This window comes from Monodelphis domestica, chromosome 8, assembly GCF_027887165.1.
Source record: "Monodelphis domestica isolate mMonDom1 chromosome 8, mMonDom1.pri, whole genome shotgun sequence".
NCBI classification, from domain to species: Eukaryota; Metazoa; Chordata; class Mammalia; order Didelphimorphia; family Didelphidae; genus Monodelphis; species Monodelphis domestica.
In genome coordinates this window covers 83,615,330-83,637,417 of record NC_077234.1, presented here as the reverse complement: position 1 = coordinate 83,637,417, position 22,088 = coordinate 83,615,330, and the positions used below count along the sequence as shown (strand labels likewise).

The window sequence follows — 22,088 nt, the reverse complement described above, 5'->3', positions numbered from 1 at the left end:
AATATAACTCTTAAAATTGACTACTAACCTCAAGGCAGGGCAGCTAGGTGGCACAATGTATAGAGGGCTGGTCTGGAGTCAGGAAGACTCATCTTCTTAAGTTCAATTCTGGTCTTACTTTTACTAGTTTTGAGACCCTGGACAAGTGGCTTAATCCTGCTTGTCTCAGTTTCCTCATCTATAAAATGAGTTAGAGAAGGAATTGGCAAACTGATGTTGAGACCCTAGGTTTACCTTGCACCCCCAGATTATAGAAGTGTTTCAGGCCAAACTGTAAGCAGGAAAATTCCTTTGCTTCCTTGCATTCTTGTTAAGACTAAAAAGGGGGTCAACCTGGACTTCAAAGGCCCTTGAGAGAATTATCGTCCTTGGATTTTCCCCTAAATTTCAAGATGGACACAGGGATACACCTCCAGGCTATGCTTTGATACCATTGGGTTGTAGCTAAGACATCTGCTTGTCCCCTAAGCTATGAGGGTCACCCCCTATGTCTTCAGGCTGACCCCACTCAGATGACCACCCCCCCCCCTTGTGCCTGAGTGCATACCCTTCTGAAGTCACCTATCACTTGGAGTAAAAAGTATCTTTCCATCTATGCTGTCCTCCCAGCCAAATTCATCATGGATTCTAAATTAATAAATTTCTCTTTTATTTTTAAGCTAAGTTTTGAAAGTCTTGCATTATTGCCAAGTGTACCCATCCCGAACTCAGAGGGTTCACCTCAATCCCCTCACAACAAAACCACTCCAGTTATATTTGTCAAGAAAACCCCAAATGGAGTCAGAAAAAATCAGACAGGACTGAAAATGATTTTAACAGCTCAGCTGATAAGTGGAAGACTTGGGATTTGAACTCATGTCTTCCTGACACCAATCCCAAAATTCTATCTACTAGATCGTATTGCTTCTTGACAAACAACTCACCACACCTTCCCACTTGAAGATTTTCCATCGCCATTTGGCTCAGTGATTGTTTCAACATCTATATATGAAATCTTAAAGTATTCATGGTTTAGTTTCTTAAAAACTATTCCTCTTATGTGAGCTGAGGCAAAAATCGAGTGTAATAGAGGGGAAGGGAAGGAAATACACATTTATTAAGCCTGTCCCTGCTTTGCTCCAGGTACTGTACTAAATGTTTTACAAATTGCTCCGGTTTATGAAATCATGCTTTCTATCGAGCAAAGAAAAAAATGGATATTTCCCTCACTAAGAAGATGAATTGATTGTAGTTCCACCAAAAAGTTTTGACATTCACTTGAATTTATTTTTCTTCTGTGCCCACATTAAACCCCCCAAATTTGGGCTTGTTGGATTTGAGGAAGAAAAAATAAATGTCTTGCATTTCTGGTGGGATGAATCCCATTCCTGATATTCTTTGGTCAGGGCATCCGCTTTAAAAGATGACTTTCCAGTTTATAGACAGCCCTGCTTTACTCAGAGTTGTTTTGCTTCCATTGATAACACTCATCAAGGACGGTTTCTAAGTCCAAACTCTGCTAATACCTCCACTTCCTCTGTGTTTTTTGGTTTTTGCCTGCAAAGCCACTCAAAAAGTGAACACGATCAGGAAGAGTTTGAAGCTCTCTAACAGAAATCTGTCATTGCCTTCACGAGGCAGATATTTAAGAGTTGACTATACTTAAAAACAAGAATGATCAATAATTTTTCATGGCCTTAAAAAGATGAGAAAATGTGACAGTAATAATTGCAATGGATTTGGAGTCACTAGACTTGGGTTCAAATCTCAGCTTATGCTCTCTACTGAGCTAAGCAAGAAAAGGGATATTCCTAACACTTCAAATATCAGTTACTTTTTCTCTGTGCGACCTTGAAGAATGTAAAACATCTTGTCCAAGCCAAGACTGTACTAAAAAAAAAAGGCTTCAGTTTCTTTATGTGTAAAATGGGAGGTTAAACTTAATGACTTCTAAGTTCCCTTAAAAAACAAAACCATTACTTTCCATTTTAGAATCAATACTATGTATTAGTTTCAAGGCAAAAGGATGGCAAGGGCTAAGCAATGGGGGGTTAAATGGCTTGCCCAGAGTTACACAGCTAGGAAGGGTCTGAGGCCATATTTGAATCCAGGAATCCTGTCTCTAGGCCTGGCTCTCAAGGCATTAAGCCACCTAGAATTTATTAATATAGCAAATTAATATAGAAAATATAGCAAAATGTTTTAATATAGCAAAAAATAAAATGGCAAATTTTAAGATAGCAAATTTGGAAATAAATGAATTTCTAAAACACTTGACCCTGATAATTCAAAGGTATCCTCCCTTGCTACTAACCTCATGCCAACTAATAAGTAATAATAATAGACTGGTGACATAGAAGGTAGGGCATTGCTCTTTTAGTCAGAAGGGTCTGAGTTTGAATCTTGCTTTAGATACTCAATGTGTAACCTTTGGCAAGTGATTTAATCTTTCTCAGAATCAGTTTCTTCATCTATAAATGGGATAGTAGAGAGTATCTTACCAGTTTATTATAAGTCTCAACTGAGATACATACATATATATGTAAAATGTTTTAAATATTTGCTAGCTATTATATTTATCTTGTTTTATTTATCATATAATTACATATGTATATTTCTTCTTGACTATTATTGCATATTATTTTAATTATCACTTAAACATAATTAATACATATTAATTATAAACAGTTATTTTAATATATAATTTTATGTACATTTATTATTTGCTAGTTATTATTATATCATCTTATTTTCTATCTTCCTTTTGCCCAGAGTTGGGTCACAGTAGACTAAAATGAAGATTAGACCTGTGATGGGAAAGGAGAAGCTTAGCTGATAGCTAGTATTTATATAACACATTAAGATGGACAAATATTATCTCACTCATAACAACCCTAGGAGATAAGGTCCATTATTATCCCTAACTCACAGGTAAGGAAACTGAGGCAGACAGAGGTTAAGCAACTTGCTCAGGGTCGCATGGGGCTAGTGTTTGAGGCCAGATCTATCCATTGTGATGCCTAGCTGCTTTAGGATTAAAAGGGGTACTATTCATCATATCTATTAATAAACTAATCTCATCCACCTTGTCCCACTAGTAAACACATGAATAACACAAATATAATTAGCATGAATCTTTTTCTTTACCATATGATCTAGAAAGGTGAGCTGCCTTCTTCCCTTTGGGTCAAATTCATTTTCCCGAAGTCTGATGCCAACATAATCACACCTTAAAAAGCAAGAAAGCATTGTTGAGTCACTGTCCATGTATAGGTCACATTTCCCTCTCCTGGGTGCCATTGTCCATGCAAAGGTCACATTTTCCTTGTCTACTTTCAGCCTTGCAAGAGTGCTTAAGAAATCACCATGTGTTTTAAGTTTTGAACTAATCCTTGATTTATAGAGGATCCCAGCTAGCCGGCTAAGCAACTCATACTTCTCTCTTTTTTTCTGGCCCACTTTTAGCTATTTATTAAATAATTATAAAATTAAGATATGGTCTCCAGAGAACTTTAATTGTAATAACTTGCATGTTGTCTCTTCCATTAGCTTCTGAGTCCTTTGGGGGCAGGGACTGTCTTTCATCTCATTTTGTATCCCTAGCACTTAGCAGAGTGCCTGGCACATAGTCAGAGTTTAATAAATACTAATTGGTTGAAACATATGGCATAGAAACACATATTGGGGAAGCTTAGTAGGAGAGGGAGAGAAAACAGGAAGAAGACACTTAGAATCAAATGACCAATAATATCATTTTCATGACTGATGAAGTTGAGACTCACCAGTCTAAAAATAAATCACTTTCTCACCCACTTCAGAAAATACTGAAAAATGTTAAGAGCAGAACTGCTGAAATCTAAAATCCCACAATCCAAGATTCATTCTCTTGGCTTCTGAGAAGCAGTAACAAGTGAAGTCTAAAGGTGTCCACCTGTATCATTATCAGATCCTTTCTGGAGAGCAGACTTGGGTAGGGGAAGGTAGTGAGAATTAAAAAAAAAAAGCGCATTCTGGAAGGGGACACTTCCAAGGAGGAGAAATGTCCTCAAAAATGCATAGTTTTGGATATCAAAATAAATGAGAGGTTGGAAACATAAAAAGAGGCTAAGGGCCCCAAAGACAATCTTGACCTACTTTCATTACTTTGTTTAATGTTAGCTCTGATTATGAAATTATAAAAAGTGCCAGGAAAGTTTAGCCAAATAATTTTGTAGGAAGACATTTATGAAGGACCTTGAATGGGTCACAAGATTTGAAGGCTCAAGTAAAACAGGTTGAGAACATTCTCGTCCCACATTCCTGATTCCAAATCGTTTAATTTCAAGTAAAATGAACATTCATCAAAAAAATGCACATATTTCTTTGAAGCAGATAGTGTTATTATTTCTCCCATAAAAGAGATCTATGGAGAGAAACAAGGTAAAGACTGAGAAAGTTAAGACTTAGATGGGATGCTCGCTGTATGACTCTGGGCAAGTCACTTAACACCATTTGCCTAGCCTTTGCCCTTTTGTATTAGAGTTGTTACTAAGACAGAAGGTAAAGATTTTTTTAAAAAGATTTAAAGGAGCTATCTAGCTGCTAACTAAACTTTCCTGATGGAAATTTGAAGTCTTCTGCCTCTATAGGAAATGGCAAGACTTCTGACTTTTTCTACATGAAGAGATCCCTTTCCTTAAGTTTTCTCTAAGCAATAATATTGTGAGTCACAAACCCCACCAAATAACAAGAGAAAATATACATATTATTTCCCAAATCATACTTACAGGAGTTTTTTTATTTCTCTTTTAAGGAGTCTTCTTTCCATGAATAAAAATATCTGATGGAGAAGAAAGATACTGCTTCTACTGTACCTGAAGCCTTTGGTTAGTTTGTTTCAACCCACTACCAGCAAACTGAAGAGAATTTGCAGTCTGAGTGGCTCCCACTCCAAAGATCAGTCATGGAATCTTAGCCTTTTGGATATGGAAGGGATCTGAAAATATACAGAATCCATGAGGGGGGTGTGTTGGTAGAAAATATCTCCACCTATAAAAACACCGATGAAAAGCAACTGCTTGACTACAGGGTTGGAGGGGATAAGACTGAGGAGAGACTCTAAATGAACACTATAATGCAAATTCCAACAACAGGGAAATGGGTTCGAGTCAAGAACACATGTGATAACCAGTGGAATCGTGCGTCGGCTATGGGAGAGGGAAAGGTGGGGGGGGGGGGGGAGGGGAGGAAAAAGAAAATGATCTTTGTATCCAGTGAATAATGTATGGAAACAACCAAATAAAATAATGTTAAAAAAAAAGAAAAAAGAAAATATCTCCACCTAAACACACCAACCAGACGGGATGTTAGATACTAGTTATTTAAGAAAATGACATCTTGTATTTACATGACCCTTAGCTAGTTTGCACTGGCAACAATAAAATTAAGGCACACAGGAGAAGAGTCAGTATCCCATTGTAACTAGTGGGGTTTACCATTACTTATATAGTTGGTTTCTTCTTCCCCTCTTCCCCAAAAACCTTTTTGGAGCATGCTCAGTCATTATTTTTGGTAAATTCCTCTTCTTGCTTCAGGCTATAATGACTTATCACTAGATTGAGTTTATTTGATTGATGAGCTAGAATTTCTGTTATATACTAAAGGGGCAACCTGCTCATTTTGTTTTCTAGCTACTAAGTATGAAATCTGTACCATGGAGAATAAGGTAAGAGGATGATAATGACTTTCTTGCCCACCTGATCCCGTACAGCAAGAGGAATATATCCTAACCAGCCCTGTGCCTGGGATAGGGCTGTCTTTTTTAAAATTTCCTAACTTCCTGATTAAACAGAAAACCAGAGATGGATAAATCCAGGTGAGTTTGTGAGTTTCAGAAAGAAATAAAGCCCTACTGTGTCTTCCATGAAGTCGATTGTAGTTGCTATAGTAGCAAGCATAGATTGGTACCTAGGGGAAGAGTCTACACTGGAGAGAGAAGGCCCACCACAGAGATTGTGTCTGAATCACCCTAAATATTTGATCAGATTTGTTCTCAATAGAGATGGAATATGAAATAGCCAATCACGAGAACTGCCAAACTGTATTATGTCTTAATAAGACTTATTGCCAGACTCCCAGCAGATTGTGAACTATCTATGTTAACTGATTTTCTGAAATCTGTTTAAATCATTCTGTTAATGTATACTGTGATTCTGTTTTGTTTATCATTGCTTTCTGTATGGGAATAAAATAGCCTATTGTAATAATTGAAAATTAATATATTTACCCAGTTATTGATTTTTATAAAGTTTATTAGAAAGGGTAGACAATTGGGGGCAGCTGGGTAGCTCAGTGGATTGAGAACCAGGCCTAGAGACGGGAGGTCCTAGGTTCAAATCTGGCCTCAGACACTTCCCAGCTGTGTGATCCTGGGCAAGACACTTGACCCCCATTGCCTAGCCCTTACCACTCTTCTGCCTTGGAGCCAATATACAGTATTGACTCCAAGATGGACGGTAAGGGTTTAAAAAAAAAAAGGGTAGACAATCATTGTTTTAAAACTCATTTTTATTCTAAGTTCAGACCACGTTTTTCCTAGCCTCCATTAACCCTTCTCTCCATTTACCTGTCTCTCCAGCACTGTAATCATCCAAGAAGCCTCCCACAAGACCTGCCCCCTCTCTTATATTGATGTACAGCACCTAATGGATGCAAACTCTGGCATTTAGAGAATGTGGACGGACAGATCAGCCCTCCAGGAGAGGGAGAGGAATGAACTTCCCTGACACAATCTCCACTGTGATCCTTTTGGAGAATAAACTCCTGAATGGATCATTTAAACATAACTATCTTATACCTCTAAATACCTGCTAGCTAAAAGTACATACAATATTGCATTTTTCTAAGAGGAAGTTACAATAGTTAGGGATAAGAGGGAAATAAGAGAAGAAAAATACAAAAAACTGATTGATAGATGCATTGACAAAATGCCAATTAGGAGGCAGTCCCCTTTGGCATGAGTTTACATTTAGAATAAGTATGTTCAACCCCCATCAGTTCAGTTTCATTATATCCCAAAGTTCATTCTGGATCTTTTGCTGCAGTGTGTGGCTTCTTTGGGCATCTTGATAGCACCTTCTCCAAAAGGATCTTCTTTCTTGATTCAGGGTGTTGGCAAATTTCTTTTCCTGAAATTTCTCCAAAAAATTTTAAATCTTGAATTTTAGGATAATTGCACAATCCCCCCTAAGGAGGATGTTGACAAACACCAGAATCACCCTGGGATATATGACTGAGTTATGAGTTATATGAAACATTTGTCAAAAGAAACACCCCCCAAAAATAATTCCAAATAAAAAGCATATAACAGATGCAAATTCTGGCATTTAGAGAATATGAATGGACAGGTCAACCCTCCAGGAGGAGGGAAGGAATGAATTTCCCTGACATGCTATCCTGCACCAAATTTTTATAATTCTTTAGATACTTCTTTTACTACTCCTTCCTCTTTGGGGGAAACCCTGGACTATAGCCAAAAATAAGACTATCCCCAGAATAACTGGAGTGGAGGTAGCAAGCCAAAGAGTATGTCAAAAAACCAATGTTCAATTATTAAAAATACTTTATTCAGGGCAGTTACATGGTGCCGTGAATTGAGAGCCAGGTTAGAGATAGATGGTCCTGGGTTCAAGTCTGAACTCACACACTTTCCAGTTGTGTGACCCTAGGCAAGTCATTTAACCTCCACTACCTAGCTCTTAATAATATTCTGCCTAATGTAAAAATGGAGATTTGAACCCTGGACTTCAATCCCCAAAAGTCCTTGTTCTAGTTCCCAAGATACCCTCTAATCTCCCTGAGATCCCTACCTGGGCGAGATCAAAATTTCTATTTAAATTGGCTGTAAAGCCTATTGGGTCTCTCTTCCTACTTCTGCTTCTGAGCAGATGCATCTCTCATGATGTAGTGTAAGTGAATGGGCCATTCGGCTCTCCTAGGCATGTGCTTTCTTATTTTTGTATTTTTCTTTATTTCTTAATCTTTAATAAACCTCTAAAAAATATAATACTTCTAGCAGAGAAAACTAATTTTTAACTGCTACACTTAGGACAAATACATATTATTGATTCTAAAACAGAAGGTAAGAGTTTAAAAAAATATTTTATTGCTAAAAAAAAATTGCAATCATTTGAGCCTTCAGGGAGTCATATTCCTTTAGCCGATAGAGAATCTTGCCTCCATGGTGATGGCTACACACTGATCAGAGTGAAGGATGCTGAAGGATGACATAGGATGACCTATGACAATTTCTTAAAATAAGACAACAATAAAGTTTGCTGCATTGATTGACTCTTCCTTTCATAAAAATTTTCCCTATAGCATGTGATGCTGTTTCATAGCATTTTACCTACAGTAGAAATTCTTTCAGATCTGGGGTCAATCTTCTCAACTGCTTTATCAACTAAACTTATATAATATTCTTCAATATTGTCGTGTCTCAAGGAATAGGGATGGGGGGTGGGAGAATGGCTGATCTGTGAAGCAGTCAGACCCACACAACATTTATTGATTAAGTTCACCATCTTATATGAGCGATGTTGTGAAGCCCTAAAACAATTACAGTATTTAGTGTCAAAGATCACTAATTCAAGATCACCTTAATAGATCTAATAATAATGAAAATATTTAAAATATTGTGAGAATTACCAAAATGTGACACAGAGAAAGACACAATTGTGAGCACATACCATTGGAAAAATGGTTCTGGTAGTCTTGCCTGACTCAGGGTTGCGGCAAACCTTCAATTTGCAAAAAATAAACCAGAACTCCCCATAAAATCTGCTAGGTGCATTAAAGGAAAGTATAATAAAATGAGGGATGTCTGTAATTGGTTGTCTTAGGGTAAGAGGGATAATTTAAGTGTCAGTTTTCAGAAGATACTGTTGGTTATTATGTAGTTGAGAGTTTAGTAATTGTATTATATAGTGGAATAAAAACTAAGAGTCAGGATACCCAGTGGAATCACGCGTCGGCTGTGGGAGGGGTGGTGGGAGGAGAGGGAGGAAAAGAAAATGAATTTTGTATCCAAGAAATAATGTTTGAAATTGACCAAATAAAATAATGTTTAAGGAAAAACAAAAACTAAGAGTCAGGAGAACAGGATCATAGTCCCAACAGTGCTTTTCACTGGCAGGCTGCTCTTTCTGTGAGCTGACTCACTTCTCTGCCTCAGTTTTCTTGGGGGTAAGAGTGGGAGGGTTGGTTGGAACAAATAATCTCCCTGGCCTCTTTCAATCCTAACATTTTTTGATTCGTGATATTTAAAAGCTTCTAGCAGCAGGAGTGACGCTCTATTTTTTGATGGGAAGACAATCAAGATCATTCAGAATTTCTTAATTGTTTTAATGCCATCTTAACCTCAGAAGTGAAGTGAGTTCCTGGGTTCAGAAGAGCATAAAGCCAGGGACTTAGCATTGGAAGAGACCTTAAGGATCTCCAAGTTCAACCTCCTCAAGAACCAAACCCAGAGAGGCTGTGGTGTGTCCACAGCTAGAATATATCAGAGAGGAACTTTGAAGCCCGGTCTTTCTGAGTCTTCCTGACTTCGTGTCTAGCACCCTCTCCAGATTGTACCATGGCGTCTTTCTATCACAAGGTGAGTCATTTACAAAAATTGAAATTTACTCTTGCAATAATCATGAGAAGCAGGATGACAGCAAAGTCTTGAGCAATCATGAAATGCTACACAAATATCAACATATGTATATCTATTGATGTCTTTGCACATGGGAATGAAAGCCCTTTTGGTGTGAGTGCGGTAGGATGGAACATGCACTTGGGTGGTCTAGTAAAAGAATTTGAAATTCATTCTCCCATTCCCCACCTTGTTTTGGCTTAAAAAAAAAAGATAAGAAAGAGCTCCAAGAAAAATTTCTACATTTTAGGTCTTATGTATGTAATGATAAAAGAAGCAGCTAGGTAGCACAGTGGAAGAGTCAGAAAGACTTACCTTTGTGATTTCAAATCTGGCTTCTACTAGCTGTGTGACTTTAAACAAGTCCCTTAACCTCATTTGCCTCAGTTCCTCATCTGTTAAATGAGCTGGCAAAGGGAATGACATACCACTTCAGCATCTTTGCCAAGAAAACCTCAAATGGCATCACGAAGATTTGGACACAATTAAAAAATGGAACACAATGGTAGGAGGAGGAAGAGTGCTAGCAGCAATAACAACAGCAGCAGCAGTAGTCGTAGTAATGAGAAGTATTGTGGCATGAAGGGATAGAAAACCAGACTCCAGAGAGGAAAACCCAGGCTTCAGTCTTACCTTGGAATATATTCGCTATGAGGCCCTTTGAGACTCATAGTTGCCCAGGCAACTTTCTAAGGGTCTCAGTTTCAGCGAAGGTGTGGATAGGCTTTAGTAAATGTGCTCTTCCTCATCTGGAGTTTTTTCTCTCCCTACCCTCTCACCTCCAAGTCAGCAACTCTCATTTCTACAATGCTTCAAGTTTGTAAAACTTTTGACTTCACATCTGTTCTCTTAGCTGAGCCTCAGAATAATGGCATGAAGTCACTACTACAATGATTGTTATTATGATTATTAAGAATTTACAACCTGAGATTCAGAGAGCCCAAGAGACTTTGTCCATGGTCACACAGCTAGTAAGTATGACAGACGTGGGATTTTTCTTTAGGAGCTCATGATTCTAATTCCAGCACTTGACTTTCCATGCCAAAGCTTAATAACTTCAGCCAAAACATTCTGCGGGAATGGTTCATGTAAAATCTCTAAATATCCTGCCTGCCTTCATACCTGGTATGGCATGTATACTTTAACACAATAAGGTTTCTGTCCTTTGCTTGTTGAAGTCAGGTTCCTAAGTCTTTAGTTCAACAGGAAACCGGGAGCCTTCTAAGGGAAGAAGATCTAGAATGGGTTCTAAATCTGGAGTGCATGAAATGGTTTCTTTAAAAAATATGTGAAAATGTGATCCCAATATAATTGGTTTCTTTTGTAATCTTCTGTATCTTATTTTATACACTTAAAATATTTTCCCAAGAAGGATCAATAGACTTCATCTGACTTCCCAAGGTTTGTACAATTTTAAAAAGCTTAGGTGCCCTTATTCTAGAAAGAAGGTACAAATCACAGTAAGGCAAGTTTAATTGCATCATTTAGTCAGACCTATTTAGGGAAAAGCCTACCTTCCTATGCAAAGCAGTTACAAATAGTTCCAGTGAGATTGCCCTAATTTCTGGTATTCCCATGCCTTAGATACATGCATCTTACATAAACATCACTACATTTACATATCAAGAAGCAATTTCTCTCTGCTTCCCCATTTCTGCCCTCTATATCCCTTGGTTATTGAGATGCTTCCCTATTTGTACCTATTATCTGTAACAGTCAGGAAAGGAAAGGAAAGGAAAGGAGAGGCACCTGCGTGGCTCAGTAGATAGAAAGTCAGGGGGAACAGCTGGGTAGCTCAGTGGATTGAGAGTCAGACCCAGAGATGGGAGGTCCTGGGTTCAAATATGACCTCAGAACTTCCTAGTTGTGTGACCCTGGGCAAGTCACTTAACCCCCATTGTCTAGCCCTTACCACTCTTCTGTCTTGGAATCAATACACAGTATTGATTTTAAGATAGATGGTAAGGTTTAAAAAAAGAAAGGAAAGGATCCTTAGGATTGTCTTATTTGGGTTAAGGAAGAATCCTAACCAATGGAAGGTATTGCCCCCCTTTATTTTCTAAAAGACAGTACCCTCTCAAAATGTCAACCCCATAAATATTTCCATTAAAAAAAGAGGAATGGAGAAAAGCAAAAGCCAGAAGGAGCAAGATTACTACTGAGAAGAGTTTGACAGAGACCACCTCATTGTCCAGGGGTTATTCTAATATTGTCCCAACCTTTGTAAAATTAGCATTTTAGAATTTCTTACCAGTTTGAGCCTTCAGGTTGTAAAGCTTCCCTTCTCTCTTTCTCCTTCAAGTCTGTCTTCTTTCTCTCCTCTCCTCAGCTCCTCCTCACTGATACCAAAAAAATGGAAGTATTTCTCTGGTTGCTAAGAAACCACATGATAGAATTAAATGAAATGTTAAAAAAAAAAAAAGACCTTTCAAGTAAGAAGGAAACCAATCCAGAAGTCTGTGCCAGGATGCTGCTATCCTAACCTAGAGTTTACATTATCTTTTTACGTATCCAGGCATTAAATTTCTCTGCTAAATGATTAACCTGAAACATTTATGAAGGCTGACAAAAGCAAGAAGTTCATGTCCCTGGGACTTATGAGAGTATTTGCATACTGACAGTTAACCAGGTTTAGCAAATGTAGCTGGGGAAAGCTACATAGCTTCTAATGGTTTCACACTGTAATAACTGAGGCATTGCTCTTTAGTTCATGACCGAAAATTACCCTAATCCCAAATCACATTAAGTTTTCATACCTTCTAATAGACCAGACATGCAAGAGTAGGAAATAATAATAAGAGAATGTTTTTTTAAATATGAACTTAAATCTTAGTACTTTTATTTTAAGATTAAAAGCAATTGTTTAATTCTCATGTATAATTATCTATAGGAAATAAAAAAGAGAATTATAAGCTAGTTTCAACCTTGAAAAACACAGAACCACCAAAGCAGTTAGAAAGAACAAGTCTTTAAATCAGGAAAAGAGACAATGCTCTAATGACCTCCACACAGAGTCATGCACAAGACACTATCCAGAGACAAGCTCTGGACTCTGGAAACACTGTTTCTGGGGGAAATGCACCTCAATTCTTGATCAATGACACATGTAAAACCCAGTGGAACTGTGTGTCAGCTACAGGAGGGGGTTGGGGGTAGGGGAGAGAAAGAATAAGTATCTTGTAACAATGGAAAAAATTTTTTTTGAAAATTTTATTTCATGAGTAAATTTAGAACATTATTCCTTGGTTACAAGAATCATATTCTTTCCCTCCCCTCACCCAACCCTTTACATAGCTGCCACGCAATTCCACTGGGTTTCACATGTGTCCTTGAACAGAACCTATTTCCATGTTGTTGATGTTTGCACTAGGATGATCTTTTAGAGTCTACATCCCCAATCATATCCCCCTTGAAACATGTAATCAAGCAGTTGTTTTTCTTCAGTGTTTCTACTCCCACAGTTTTTCCTCTGAATGTGGATAGTGTTCTTTCTTATAGATCCCTACGAGTTGTTCAGGATCACTTCATTGCCACTAATGAAGAAGTCCATTACATTCTATTGAACCACAGTGTATCAGTCTCTGTGTATAATGTTCTCCTGGTTCTGCTCCTCTCACTCTGCATCAATTCCTGGAGGTCATTCCAGTTCACACGAAATTCCTCCAGTTCATTGTTCCTTTGAGCACAATAGTATTCCATCACCAACATATACCACAATTTGTTCAGTCATTCCCCAATCAAAGGGCAACCTCTCGTTTTCCAATTTTTTGCCACCACAAAGAGCGCAGCTATGAATATTCTTGTACAAGACTTTTTTTTCCCTTATTATCTCTTTGGGGTACAAACCCAGCAGTGCTATGGCTGGATCAAAGGGCAAGCAGTCTTTTAGTGCCCTTTGGGCATAGTTCCAGATTGCCCTCCAAAATGGTTGGATTAATTCACAACTCCACCAGCAAAGCATTAATGTCCCAAATTTGCCACATCCCCTCCAACATTCATTACTTGCCTTTGCTGTCATGTTAGCCAATCTGCTAGGTGTGAGGTGATACCTCAGAGCTGTTTTGATTTGCATCTCTCTGATTATAATAGATTTGGAGCACTTTTTCATTATTATTGAATTATTATTAGTTTTATGCTTATTTATAGTTTATATGCTTTATATTATACTTATAAATAGTTTTGATTTCTTTATCTGAAAATTGCCTATTCATGTCCCTTTCCCATTTATCAATTGGAAAATAGCTTGATTTTTTTGTACAATTGATTTAGCTCTTTATAAATTTGAGTAATTAGACCTTTGTCAGAGATTTTTGTTATAAAGATTTTTTCCAAATTTGTTGTTTCCCTTCTAATTTTGGTTGCATTGATTTTGTTTGTACAAAGACCTTTTTAATTTAACATAATCAAAATTATTTATTTTACATTTTGTGATTTTTTTTTCTAACTCTTACTTGGTCTTAAAATCTTTTCTTTCCAAAAGATCTGACATGTATACTATTCTGTGTTAACCTAATTTATTTATAGTTTCCTTCTTTATATTCAGTTCATTCACCCATTCTGGGTTTATCTTGGTATAGGGTATGAGATGTTGATCCAACCCCAAACTCTCCCATACTGTCTTCCAATTTTCCCAGCAATTTTTATCAGTTAGTGGAGTTTTGTCCCAAAAGCTGGGATCTTTGGGCTTATCATAGACTGGCTTGCTGAGGTCACTTACCCCAAGTCTATTCCACTGATCCTCATTTCTGTCTCTTAGTCAGTACCAAATTGCTTTGATGACCACTGCTTTATAGTATAGATTGAGATCTGGTACTGTAAGGCCCCCTTACTTCACATTTTTTAAAAATTATTTCCCTGGATATCCTTGATCTTTTGTTCTTCCAAATGAACTCTGTTATAGTTTTTTTCTAATTCAGTAAAAAAGTTTTTGGTAGTTTGATGGGTATGGCACTAAATAAATGAATAAGTTTGGGTAGGATGTTCATTTTTATTATGTTAGCTCATCCCACCCATGAGCACTCAATGTTTTTCCAATTGTTTAGATCTAGTTTTAACTGTGTGGTAAGTGTTTTGTAGTTGTGTTCATATAGTTCCTGTGTTTGTCTCGGCAGATAGATTCCTAAGTATTTTATATTGTCTAGGGTGATTTTAAATGGAATTTCTCTTTTTTAATTCTTGTTGATGAGATGTGTTGGAAATATATAGAAATGCTGATGACAAAATGGGTTTATTTTGTATCCTGCAACTTTGCTAAAGTTGTTATTTCCACTAGCTTTTTGATTGATTCTCTAGGATTCTTTAAGTAGACCATCATATCATCTGCAAAGAGTTATAGCTTGGTCTCCTCATTGCCAATTTTAATACCTTCAATTTCTTTTTCTTCTCTAATTGCTACTGCTTGTGTTTCTAGTACAATGTTAAATAACAGAGGTGATAATGGGCATCCTTGTTTCTCTCCTGATCTTATTGGGAATGTATCTAGTTTATCCCCATTGCAGATGATGTTTGCTGATGATTTTAGATAAATACTGTTTATTATTTTAGGAAAGGCCCTTCTATTCCTATACTTTCTAGTGTTTTCAATATGAATGAGTGTTGTATTTTATCAAAGGATTTTTCTGCATCTATTTTGAGATAATCATGTGATTTTTGTGTTGGTTTGCTTGTTGATATGGTCAATTATGTGGATGGTTTTCCTAATTTTGGACCATCTTTGCATTCCTAGTATATATCCCACCTGATCATAATGAATAACCCTCGTGATCATGTAATATTGTGTAATAATTATATAACATATATTACATTATATATATATTTCTTTCTCTGTTTTTTATCTACCTGGCTTTGGAATCGGTACCCTATTTGTGTCATAAAAGGAATTTGGTAGAACTCCTTCTTTGCTTATTATATCAAATACTTTGTATAATATTAGGATTGGTTGTTCTTTGAATATTTGATAGAATTCACTTGTGAATCCATCAGGTCCTGGGGATTTTTTCTTAGGGAGTTCTTTGATGGCTTGTTCAATTTCTTTTTTCTTTTCTTTTCTTTTTTTTTAAACCCTTACATTCCATCTTGGAGTCAATACTATATATTGGCTCCAAGGCAGAAGAGTGGTAAGGGCTAGGCAATGGGGGTCAAGTGACTTGCCCAGGATCACACAGCTGGGAAGTATTTGAGGCCAGATTTGAACCTAGGACCTCCTGTCTCTAGGCCTGGCTCTCAATCCACTGAGCTACCCAGCTGCCCCCTCAATTTCTTTTTCTAATATGGGATTATTTAAGAATTTTATTTCTTCTTCTGTTAATCTAGGCAATTTATATTTTTGTAAATATTCATCCATTGTAATAAGAGAGATACTGTTGTAATAAAGAGGATACTAGGAGATAGAGATACTTGGAGATAGAAAGCTACTATAGGGTGCCTATTGATCTAATACTAAATGGCTTATAGATCAAGGTTTTGCCTACCCTTGTCCCTCAAAACACCACCCATTTTTCCTCCCTCTCCCTCCTGCTTCCCTTCCCCTCCCCACCTCTTAGTCAGCCACCTTCTATGTAATTCAAGGTAAAACTATGAGGTTTAGAGAAGATACTTTTTCCTCCCTTTCTCAAGTAAGGAGGTTTATTGGGGAAGATAGGACAAGGATAGAGCATAGGGTTTTCCCTAATCTATAAAAGGAGTTAGGAGGGTATTGGAAGTTTGGCAATCAGTCACTATCAGAGACAGTCAGAGAGAGATAAGAGGACAAATATTTTCTTCTTTCTTCTTCAAACTCAAATCTCAGATATACAATTAGTTCTTCATGTTCAGTCACCACCCTCAGCCACACAAAATCTTTTCCTTCACTCCTCTCTCAGAAGCCAACGGAGTAGTTCAGTTCAGCTGTGGGGTTAGCTTCCAACTATCTTTTCCTAGGAACATTCCAAATGGAATTCTACCTTTTAATTGACAGATGATGTCCTTTGCTTTGTGTTGCATGCTTGCCTTGCCTTGCAAATTCTCTCTTTTACACCATATCATAGATTGTCATGTTTGTTGCCATGTAATTGGGCAAAATAGATTTTAATAATTGCCTTAATTTCCTCTTCATTAGAGGCGAGGTCTCCCTTTTCATCTATGATACTGTTAATTTGGTTTTCTTCTTTCCTTTTTTTATTAGATTGATCAGTACTTTGTCTTTTGTTTGTTTTTTTCAAAATACCAGTTCTAGTTTTATTTATTAATTCAATAGTTATTTCAATTTTATTTCATTAATTTCTCCCTTAATTTTTAGGATCTCTAATTTAGTTTTCATCTGGGGTTTTTCATATTTTCACTTTCAAGGTTTTTGATTTGCAGGTCCAATTCTCTGCCCTCCCTAATATATGAACTCAAGGATATAAATTTCCCTCTGAGTATTGCTTTGGCTTCATCCCATAGATTTGGAAGGATGTCTCATCATTGTCATTTTCTTCAATGAAATTTTTAATTGTTTCTATGATTTGTTCTTTAACTAAAAGATTTTTGAGAATCATATTATTTATTTTCCAATTAATTTTTGAATTGACTCTCCATGTACCCTTACTGATTATTATTTTTATTGCATTATGCTCTGAAAAGGTTGCATTTATTATTTCTGCTATTCTGCATTTGTTTGCCATGTTTTTATGCCCTAGTATATGGTCAATCTTTGTGAATGTGCTGTGTGCTGCTGAAAAGAAGGTTTATTCCTTTTCCTATTTATTTTTCTCCATGTATCTATTAACTCTAATTTTTCTAAGATTTCATTCACATCTCTTACTTCTTCCTTATTTATTTTTTTATTTATCTAGATTTGATAGTGGTAGGTTCAGATCTCCCACTAATATAGTTTTACTATTTATTTCCTCCTTCAACTCCACTAGTTTCTCCATTAGAAACTTGAATGCCATACCATTTGGTGCATACATGTTGATTACTGATATTTCCTCATTGTCTATATTCCCTTTTATCAGGCTGTATTTACCTTCCCTATCCCTTTTAATCAGATCTATTTTTACATTGGCTTTGTCAGATATCATGATTGCAACTCCTGCCTTCTTTCTATCAGTTGAGGCCCAATAGGTTTTGCTCCAACCTTTAATTCTAACCTTGTGAGTACCTACCTCCTCATGTGTGTTTCTTATAGACAACATATGGTAGGATTTTGGTTTCTAATCCACTCTGCTATTTGTTTTCGTTTTATGGGTGAGTTCATCCCATTGATGCTCAAAGTTATGATTGCCACTTGTGTATTCCCTAGCATTTTGATATCTTCTCCTAGTTCTGTCCTTTCTTCTTTTGCTATATCCTTTTAAACTAGTGGTTTACTTTTAATCAGTCCCCCTAATCCTCACCATTAATATGCTTCCCTTTCTGTCCCCCATCCTTTTTTGTTCCCTTCTTATTTTTTGAGGGTCTTTTAAGTTCCCTCTCCCCTCTCTTTCCCTCCCTTTTTGTACTCCCTCCTCCCCCTACCCCCTTAGTTTTCCCTTCTCACTTTCCCTGTAGGGTAAGATAGAATTCAATACCCCAATGGATCTAGATGCTCTTCCCTCTCAGAATTTATTTCACTGAGAGTAAGGTTTAAGTATTAACTATTAGCACTCTCTTTCTCTCCTTCTTATAATAGTATTCTTCCCCTCTCCTTCCCATGTGCCTCTTTGTGTGATATAGATTATCCTATTTATTTTATTTCTTCAAGTTTCTCTTGTTGCCGTCTTCGATTCCCCCCTCCTTTTTTCTTTTTTTATATCATCATATACTACTTGTTATCCCAATCCCTTCCTATGAATGATTCCTCTAATTACAATAATAGTGAATATAACTTTTGAAAGTTACAAATAGCATTTTCCCAGATATTAATATAAACAATTTGATCTTATTGAAGCCCTTAAAGAAGAAAGTTTGAATAAAAATAAATTTTCCCCTTTCCCCTCTTTCTTACTTCCTTTTCATGTTTCTCTTGATTTTTGTGTTTGGATATCAAAATCTCTACTTAGTTCTGGTCTTTTCTTTACAAATACTTGGAAATCTTCTATTTTGTTGAATGCCCAAACTTTCCCCTGATAGTATATAGTCAGTTTTGATGGGTAGGTGATCCTTGGTTGAAGACCCAATTCTGCCTTTCTGAATATCATGTTCCAAGGCTTGCTGTCCTTTAGTGTGGAAGCTGCCAGATTTAGTGTAATCCTGATTGGTGCTCTTTGATATCTGAATTGTCTCTTTTTGGCTTCTTGTAAAATTTTCTCCTTAGCTTGGAAGCTCTTGAGTTTGGCAATAATGTTCCTGAAAGTTGTCTTTTGAGGATTTAGTGTAGAGGGGGTTCTATGAACTCTTTCAATGTCTATTTTGCCCTTGTTCAAGAACATCAGGGTAATTTTCTTGGGTAATTTCTTGTAGTATGATGTCAAGATTTCTGTTTATTTCTGGGTTTTCAGGTAGACTAATGATTCTCAAATTGTCTCTTTGTGATCTGTTTTCCAGATCCATCATCTTGTCAGTGAGATATTTTATGTTTTCTTCTATTTTGTCAGTCTTTTGACTTTGCTTTATGAATTCTTGCTGTTTTGCAAGATCATTGGCTTCCAGTTTCTCAATTCTGGTCTTTAAGGACTAGTTTTCTGCTATAATATTTGATTTTCTGTTATAATCTTTTGATTTTCCTTTTCAGTATGGTCTATCTTACTTTTGGTAGCTTCTAGCTGTTTCTCCAATTGGGAGTTCTTGTCCTTTAAACTGTTATTTTCTTTTTAAACTATTTCCCACTTTTCTTGCCAGAAGGCTTCCATCTTTTTGGTAAGCTCTAATTTAAGTTCTTCAAGAGCTTGTGGCCAATTTCCATTTTTTTGGAAGGTTTTGGCACATTTGTTTGTATTTCCTCTTCTACTATTTCCTCTGTAGTTTGGATTTTTCCTCCATAAAAATTATCCGGGTCAACTGCTTCTTCTTGTTTTTCTTGGTGTTGGGAGATTGTTCCTGGGCACTGTTTGCCATCACTATGGTGGTTTTTCCTTCCTTTTCCAGTCAGAAATCTGAGTGAGGATGATAGGTTCTCTGTGTATGGAGCTAAGGAACAAGGATTTTGCCTGAGGCCACCTCTTGAGTCTCTGCAGCTTCTATTGTTTGCTGCCTCTCTGTGCTATCTCCCTGCAGGCACCCATGGTCTGCAATCTTCAGCCTGCTGGGGTTTCAAGTCTAGTTGCTCTCTGGGGTAGGTCTTTGGTGATCTTAGTCAGCTGCCAAGGACTTAGAGGTATTCCTCACTCACTCTAGAGGTGCCCCTCGTTCACTCACTAATTCTAGCACACGCTGCCTCTGACTCTGGCTCTGTAGTTGGGGGGAGGGTAGGTCAGCTCCTGTTTTGGTGGAAGATTTTTCACCCCCTTATAGTGTGGAAATGCCCAAATACCATGTACCTTCAATGTTGCCCCCTACTGTAGAGTCCCTTCATTCATATGAATTTGGTTTTTTTGGCCTTTTGAGGTAGTCTATATCAGGAGGTGGTGAGGAGAGGAAGAGTCCTGCTTCTAGACTGTCGCCATGTGTACCCAGACAAAAAATATTCTTAATTAATTAAGTAAATAAAATTTTCCAAAACTTGAGAAAAAAAGCAGGGGGGAAAAAGAAAGAAAAATTTACCTCAAAAGGGAATTTTCCAATGAACTGAAGAACTTGAGGCCCTTTATACATTATGGAGAATAAAAGAAATTAAGGGCAATTGATTGGCTTACATGGAAACCAGGGAAGGAGAATTCCAGTCAGGGGCTAAACTACCTGAGAGAGGCCTAGATACAATTTCTAAGACAAAGGGGTTCTTGAGATTTTATTATACCTACCTACTACTTCAATCTAGTCTGAGATCATTGAGTACTTTAAGGTTTATTGTTCAGTCTAAGACAAAGATCAGTCTGGGAGTTCCCTAAAGGCAAGTTCCCAAGGGACAAAGGTAAATTTGGGGTTTCCATAAAACAAAGTCATCAGTAGTAACTTGTGGCAGCTGAAGCAGTATCAAAGGCCACAGATGGTAAGAGAGGTTGGGATAGTTGCTCAAAAGATTAAAGGAGTCCCTTTGCTGGCTCTGGGCACAAGAATCTTGTGCAATGCTCATACATAAAACAAGGTCAAAGTCTAGAGGGCCTGATTTCAGAGTGAGAAGGAGCACTAGCAGACACCATCTCTTGCAGCCAAAGGGGAGCAGGGTATCCTGGTCACAGTTCCAAAGGGGGAAAGAGTGCTTGGATTTACTCACAGACCAAATCACATGACAGGAAAGTATTAAATACACCTCTCTTGATATTATACCACCTTAAAGAATTGAATGCACATAAGTTTCCCAGAGCTAGCTCTGAAGACAGCAGGACAAAGAATCTGAAGCTTGGAACAGTGCTCAGTTCACCACAGACACAGAGCCCAACTTTAACAGTTTCTTTTTTTAATTAAAGAAAAGAAAAAGGCTTGAAAAATGTGTGTGTGTGTGTGTGTGAGAGAGAGAGAGAGAGAGAGAGAGAGAAACAACTTATTTCAGTGACAGAAAAGACTGCATGAGATAAAAAATGAACACAAATGCCCCACTCACTTAAACAAAACTTGGAGTCAGAAGGTCAGAGTTTAAAAAGGCAGTTTATTTCTTTCATGAAAGGGGACACTTCAGTGATGGGCTAAGAAGTGCTGACTGACTAGGCAGCAATCAAGCAATATATACAAGTTTCCAAATTCAAGGTTCTGTAAAAATTAAAATTAATATACAATAACTTCAAATATTATATTTTATAAGATTTATTAATAATCCCTAGAAGTAACAAAATTCAAAACCACGTGCCCATGGCTAATTTACCTGCTCAAATAGATCACTCCACAAATGTCCCAACCCAGGAAGCAAAAAGAGCTAGTAACAGAAGACTACCATATTTATCTCCTGTCTATATCAGCACCTAACAACTGGAAGTCAGTGGGCTCCTGGGAAATGTAGTTCAAAGGCACAAGATTTCCAATTACACAGATCCTCCCACTTTCCCTGCCAGGCCTTCTGCATTGCACCTTGACTCACAATTGAAAATAAGTGTGCTTCTAACCTGGTCTTTCTATCTTTTGTCAGTCTCCTCAAGTTTGTCTGAGTCTTCAGTCAACAAAAGGTAGCAAAGTAGCCTTCCACATTCCTTTCTTATCTATGGGTGTTAACTGGGTGTTTTTTCCTTGAGAATAAGGGTGGGGGGAGTGTGTAAACTGAATGTTCATTCTGAGGGTAGCACACTCAATTCTATCTCATTCAAAAACACAAATTCAGAAAAAGACAAGAAAACCAATACTGCTATATCTGAAGCTTCCAAGAAAAATAGGAGTTGCTCTTGTGTCCCCAAAAGAATTAATGAAGGAACTCAAAAAGGATTTTAAAAATCAAATAAAAGAGATAGAAGAATGATACAGGAAAATCAAG

At 37.2% G+C, this 22,088-nt stretch overlaps 1 protein-coding gene across 2 annotated transcripts in view; it reads right to left on the bottom strand.

The window, feature by feature from the left end:
- The window catches only part of C8H2orf80 (chromosome 8 C2orf80 homolog), a 37,903-nt gene extending 25,890 nt beyond the window's left edge, over window positions 1-12,013 (bottom strand). For both annotated transcript variants that reach the window (XM_007501834.2, XM_056806997.1), the window contains exons 1-3: window positions 11,904-12,013; window positions 4,746-4,954; window positions 3,127-3,208 (exon numbers count right to left, since the gene is read on the bottom strand). In XM_007501834.2, coding sequence (XP_007501896.1) covers window positions 3,127-3,208; window positions 4,746-4,786 — 123 coding nt within the window. In that variant the 5' untranslated portion in view covers window positions 4,787-4,954; window positions 11,904-12,013. The remainder of the gene's footprint in view (window positions 1-3,126; window positions 3,209-4,745; window positions 4,955-11,903) is intronic.
- Window positions 12,014-22,088: the final 10,075 nt, after the last annotated feature.